The sequence below is a fragment of the Papaver somniferum genome, chromosome 3, assembly GCF_003573695.1.
Source record: "Papaver somniferum cultivar HN1 chromosome 3, ASM357369v1, whole genome shotgun sequence".
Taxonomy (NCBI): domain Eukaryota; kingdom Viridiplantae; phylum Streptophyta; class Magnoliopsida; order Ranunculales; family Papaveraceae; genus Papaver; species Papaver somniferum.
Window position 1 is genome coordinate 221903253 of NC_039360.1, and position 6614 is coordinate 221909866.

A 6614-nucleotide genomic window follows, 5' to 3' on the forward strand; every position below is an offset into this window, starting at 1 on the left:
ACCGGACTGTTGCGGTGAGGAATGGCTTGATAAACGTGCGTACTGAATTCACCATCTGCCAGCTTTCAAAGGGTCGCAGTTTTTGTGAGAGCAAATGAAACAGTGAGATCCCGTTCCTTTACTTCCAATACTATACTGAATTCTTTTATCCAATTCCTATCATGCCAGTATTTCTTACACTCTTTTAATGTTGTCTTGTTAGATCTTTCCCACATGCAAATATTCATCTTCTTTAATGACCATATATCCACACTGTGACCTGGAAGATAACAATACACTTCAAAGAAGGACCCTAATCCCAAAACTAATCACAATTTGATTGATCAGAGGAGATAAAACAGAAACATGGATTCTAATACAACAAATATTCATGTACGTATTTACATCTCTACCCAAATTTTGTTAAAATAGCTGTGACCAGAACAAGATCATGCTCCAGGTATAGAGTACGGAAGAAGATCAAAGACAATTGAAAGAGAGTAAATATGTATCTTGCGGTTGTCGTCTTGGTGATTTACTATAGTTGAACGTATTTAGTTTTGGGTAACTTGGGTCGCTGGGTTTCCATGCTTCGCAAGCTTCTTCAGGATACAAGCCATGGCGATTTTTGCACCTAGGGCAGAGTGACCACGAGAAAGACAAACAATACCTCCAAGGAGAAGCAAGCCATTAGCTATCGTTTTCTTTGAAGGTTTTCTTATGAGTTTTTTCTTTTGGTTTACTTCTTCAATCCCCTGTCTAACAATGCCACCAGTCGAAGTGCCCACAAGAAGGGAGCGGTCAGTTGTCTCAGTTGCTGTCTCTAATTCAGGTGGAACCTAAATGAAAAGAGAAAAAAAGGGGTAAACCTAGTCAGAATCTTTTGAATGATGATTTTGGAACTTCTAGAGGTACTCAGAACACAGATGATGCATAAAACTGAAATTCCATGGATAAAATTGTACCTTTCGCATAAAAGTTACAGCGTTCTTGACTGAACTTGATTGAGGGCGCATGACGGGAGAATATTTTCGCAGAGCAGCATCCATCTTACACACATAACTCCATATGCCTTTGGAAAAAGCAAGTTTTGCCATCTCCACGTTTAACCCAGCATCTTCTTGGTGCACTAATTTGATCTCACATGCATTTCGACCAGGAACTGAAATTATGCAATTCAAGTAAGCAGTGAAGTTGTTAAATATCAAGTGACAACTGATAAAAAGCCTTGAAATTAGTAAAAGTGAGGAGATAAACATTAGGTCAAATCTGGGAACTTAAACAAACCAGGGAAGTACATCGATTCTCCTATTCAAGTGGTCATTTTAAGCCTACATCTCGACACTATGAATCTTAAGATCCACCAAGATGGGAGGAGCTCGGTCAATTCCAATGGTTCAAGTTTCCAAGTGCAACGTTACAAGACCAAAATATTAGCAGTACTCTAGTATTGAAAATGGTACTATACTCATGAAGCACTTTACTGAGACACCTGGGACTTTTTCCCATGACATCGTGTGCCTAATGGTACAAAGCTAAAGGAAGGATTTGAGTTCAGATTGTTGAACTCAGTATGAGTTATTTAAAATAGCTGACAGAGATAGTTAGTGTATGAAAACAATTGCACATGGATCACCGATCACTTGCCTTTCTTGATTCTCCAGCCTGATCTGAAGACTCCAACACGTACATATTTCTTCTGTCTAGGTACCAAAGCACTTTCACATTCCTGAACATAGCCATCAAAGGAATGTCAAGAACTAAAGGGCAAGACAAAGCGAAGAAAACATCAAAAGAGCACAGGAACTCGGCAGGGGTGTTTAAAGATTAAGTAAAATAGCATCCAGCTTCACAGAATGAAGAGTATTCAAAAGCCCCAAATCATAAAAAGTGAGCTCTGAAAATTTACATCAGAGTCAATACTTCTAAAGAAGAGAAAGAAGATATCTGTATATTGCATATCTGTTTGTCTTTCATGCATTTCAAAATAGAACATTTCTAGATTTGATAGTGGGTTTGCGAGCTGCAATATTGATGTTTCCTAATATATCATAACAAGGTAACATTTGAAGATTGGTAGTACTAACCTTGATAAAACAGTAGAAAGTCTTATCTTTGCCTTCCCACATACGCCAGGCTAAAACATACTCCCTTGGTGTCAACAGTGGAAACTTTTTTATCGTCCTTCCCATTTCTACTCCACTAATATCATCAATCTGCAATTGATCATCCTCCACGATCATCTTGTCCCACTGTTTCCTATACTCATAATCCATGTAAAAGTCTCTTAATACCTCAGTTGAACAATTCTCAAATACTGTCACACTCAGGTATTTCAAAGGACCATCCTGCAAACCCAAAATTATAATCAAACGTCAGTAAGAAAGTTCAAACAGTTTACTGAGTTCAAACAATTTGACCAACCAATAAGCAACAATCATTCAATTAAGAGAGATAAAAGACAGTATCACAGACCTTAGGCTTGCAATTCTTGACACTATAAGTAACACTACTGTTTCTTTTGTCCACGACATTATTCCATTGCACATTCTCCTCGCCCTTTTCATCCAACTCATTTATTAAATTTCTTAAGTCCGCATCAGATACAATTCCTGATATACTGCATCAAAACATTAATATGTTAATAACAGTTAAATATGTACATAGCATGCCTTATCTCATGTCAAAAACGAGGTACAACATTATAACCAACACCATACAGAACGGAAACTCCTTCCTCACCTCCCAAATGGTTTGACAATTGTTCTCAGATGAAATGCACACATACATAAACATACCAAATAAAACATATAAACTAATATACATTCATATACTCAGAGACAGTCTACAAATCAAGAACCAACGAAAAAATAAAAGCACCAACCCGGCGACAAATACACCATTACCAGAACACGAATAACACATTGCACACTGTGATTTACCAAACAGTAACAAGTTTCCACTAGTTGAGTTGATCAAGCACTTGGTGGTTATGCAGGAGGTCTGCCGTTTAAATCCCACTTGCACCAGATTTGCTGGAACTTGTAGGTAGCAAGACTCTTTTTCAAAAGAGTTGTTTAAACTAAACAAAGAAAAAACTCCCCAAACAATAAAAACATATTATGATCAAGTAACTCAACTCTGCTTAATGACAAATAATAAGCTATGATCCCAGAATAACTTAAAAACATTTAGTCTCTTAATATTCTCCTCACCTAGGCATTACAACCACTTCTTTCAACACTACATCACAATTCCCCAAAACAGATTACTGCTATCTACACAATAAATAAGACCTCGATGGCAATCCCACACAAATCGGGTTTGTGAGAACAACAATCAACTGTTTCAACTCAATCAGACTCCCAAATGTTTGTGAATTTTGCATCATCATGAGCTAAATCCATAAATCAAGCAAAAATGATCCAAACAAAGCAGAGCTTGATTTTTTTTACCTGGTTTGTGAATTTGGTTCAAGTGAAGCTGCCCCAGTAGTCCCAGTAGTAGAAATGACTTGAACTGATCTATTATTGTAACGATTACTGATAAAAGCCCTAAGAGATTGGCAAAGTAAAATAAAAACTAGGGCAAGGATTGTAAACCATACTTTTTGGGAATTCCCCTTCCAGAAATTTTCATCCAAAACTAGAAATCCGCCCAGATAATCAAAAACCTTAGATTCTGCCATTTTTCAGTGTAGACAAGATGAAGTTATCCACTTCTCATCCTCACCAAGTCATCTTCTTATACTAGACATAGGAGCCATCGCCATCTCTCATTTTCAGTCGCACTTTATTTACTTGGGAAGGAAACTTAATACTATTAAAAAGGGACTCCATTTAGATCCACGAGATACTGTTTGGATGGATATATTTGGTAGGGCTCGGATAAAATCATAAGCCCAATGTAAAGGGCCCAGGCGGCTGTTTGGATTTTGCAAAAAATTAGTGATAAAAGTTAAAACGATGAGATAACGTGAGAAATGAGAATAACCATTTCGACAGGCCCACCTCCTCCTAAGATAAAAAAAGATGTGGTTGAGTGACTAACTATTATTCAAAACAGTCAAGCCATTGTTGGTGGAAGATAAATTGTAGTTGTCGATAACCGAAAGCCCTTTTGTCCGGAAGCAAGTCTCGGCTAGGTTAGAGACCATTTCGTAAAGATTTATCTCATAAAAGTGTGGCAAAGAGTTTTTACGCCGGCTTGCATGTGTGCCGCGTTCGTTTTTGATACATATGGTGAAGTAGGCACCACTTCAATGGGATTACGCCTTCGCGACCATTGAATCGGTGTATCTACTTAATCCATCTCCTAGCCGCGGGGCTACGGGGGGAGTCCCCTTCACAATCCTGCTAGCTGTAGAGCTACTAGAGGGAGTCCCCCATTCACAATTCTCTCGTGATGGTTTACATGTTCACGGTTTACACATTCCTTCTTAAAAAGACAATCGAAAATAAGGGGGACGTAAATAGGGGGTCAGTTCACATACCTAGTAGACATACCTCATCCACATGGATCGCTGCTCTCCACGCATTTATGTCGGACGCCAGCTCTTTCTCTATGTCCCACCGGCTCAGATACCTTTTAACAATCATCCTATGTCAGTTTCGATCGGCCTCTACGCGTCATCCTTTCCTTCCGTACGTTTGATGCATCCTATGTGGACTGGAGCATCTGGTGGTCTTCGCTGGAGATGCCCAAACCAACACAGTCGATGTTGGGTGAGCATATCCTTGATTGGTGCTACCCCAAGTTTGTTGTGTATGTATTCATTCCTGATACGTTCATGCCTCGTGCGTCCGCAGTCCCACCTCAGCATCCGCATTTCTGTTGTGTGCAGTTGTCTGATGTGTGGGTTTTTAGTCGCCCAACATTCCGCTCCATATAGCATCAAAGGTCGGATCGTCGTTTTGTAGAACTTTCCTTTCGGTTTAGCTGGGACCTTACGGTCACAGAGGACTCCCGTCGCCATTCTCCATTTCACCCATTCTTCTTGGGTTCTATATCGAATGTCCTCGTCGATATCACCATTACTTTAAATCATTAATCCTAGATAGCAGAAGGATTCTTTCCTTGGCACTGTTTTCCCGTAAAGCAACCCATCCCCAACATCAGGCTTGGTGTCGTCGAAATCGCACCTCAGGTATTCCTTCTTGGTCCTACTAAGTCTGAAGCCCTTCGATTCTAGAGTTTGCCACTACCACTCTAGATTATCCTCTACCTCTTTCTTTGATTTTCTAACTCGATTGAAAAATTGTAGTTGCCAACAAAATAAAATATAGCTACCCGGTGATTTTTTTTTTATGATGAGGGTTAATAGCATGACGGGATGTCAGCTGTTGAGACGACATTAGAGTTAATGGTATTAAAGGATAAATGATTGTAAGAGAACTTTATGAATATTATTATCTGAAATAGGAAATACGGGCTTTCCTTAAAAGGAGATAACGTTATTGTTTTTGTTGAATCAAATCGGCCTTGTCCTTAGAATGGAACAAGGTACCAAAAATATTTTCCTGGGTACCTGAATCATACTATGATGAGGATATAAAATCACCAATAATAAAGGAGGTTGTTGTTGTGCAGCAAACTTATTCAGATCTGAAAAGAAGAGGGTACCCAAATATACCTCAATCTAAAACTTTTCCACCTATAAGTCCTTTCTCCGAAAGTGATTGTCTATGGACTGAGTCGAGACAATAAAACTAATCGGTTCACACTTCTTGTGATCGTCTATGGATACGAGATCGGGACAATATAACAACGAAGTATGTTTACTTGATAATAGGTTCGGACTTAACCGAACACAATAGGATTGCTATCAAGTAAATAGGAATTAAGGTTTGTGTAATTTACTTTAAATTACAATAACAACAATTAAATTCCGTAAAATAAAAGTAAATGACACAACAAGATTTTGTTAACGAGGAAACCGCAAATGCAGAAAAACCTCGGGACCTTGTCCAGAATTGAATACTCTCAGGATTAAGCCGCTATATGATAGACGCATTTATGTGTCTATTTTGTTCTCAATGTTATGTATTGTTAGACTCGATTAAGTACTTATTGTGTTATTTTGTGTTCTTGTAGGAAATTTTAGAGAAATAAGCCCTTGCGGCGAAATGGGCTCAAAAAGCAGTGTTTTACACCCCGGAGAAATGTATCGTAGGCACCCCAGAAATGCACCGGAAGCGTCCCAGAAATGTCCCGGAGGAACCCAGAAAAATTACTATTTCCACCCCAATTGATATTCGCACCCCAGCACTCTGGATAAGGGGCACCTTCTTCAACAATTTGAATTTGTGTTTTTGGCGGGAAATGAAGTTTTCAACTGGCAGAATTTTGATTGTCAAAATGAATGGGTTAGAGTGCGATTCAATCGCTGAAAATTGGCAGAAAGATGTGATTTGGCATAAGGAACAAAGTTTGGGTGGTGGTTTCGATCAAATTTGGCTGGAATACGTGTTTTGATTCTCGAGTTCAAAACAGGGCAAGCATGCACTGGAGGATGATAATCACGCGTCATGGAGAGTTATGGACGTGTTCTGATGATGTGGAATGGCTCGAGCATCACTTTGGGTCGTGAAGAATCGATTTGGAGCGTGGAGGGAGGAAGTTTACGCAAGAAATTC

General features: G+C 39.1%; 1 protein-coding gene across 1 annotated transcript; it reads right to left on the minus strand.

Moving 5' to 3' along the window:
- Nucleotides 1-293: 293 nt before the first annotated feature.
- LOC113358749 lies at nucleotides 294-3802 on the minus strand. The gene is made up of 6 exons (XM_026602409.1): nucleotides 3435-3802; nucleotides 2455-2599; nucleotides 2067-2327; nucleotides 1627-1708; nucleotides 945-1141; nucleotides 294-818 (listed from the first exon to the last, which is right to left on the minus strand). Exons 1-6 carry the CDS (start codon nucleotides 3665-3667, stop codon nucleotides 534-536), a joined length of 1203 nt encoding a protein of 400 aa, XP_026458194.1. The 5' UTR covers nucleotides 3668-3802; the 3' UTR covers nucleotides 294-533.
- Nucleotides 3803-6614: the final 2812 nt, after the last annotated feature.

Coding starts and splice junctions, on each gene's coding strand:
- LOC113358749 (XM_026602409.1), bottom strand. CDS start 3,667: ATGGCAGAATCTAAGGTTTTTGATTATCTGGGCGGATTTCTAGTTTTG. Junction 2,600..3,434: donor GAACCAAATTCACAAACCAG/GTAAAAAAAATC, acceptor GTTTTGATGCAG/TATATCAGGAATTGTATCTG. Junction 1,709..2,066: donor CTTTCTACTGTTTTATCAAG/GTTAGTACTACC, acceptor GGCTATGTTCAG/GAATGTGAAAGTGCTTTGGT.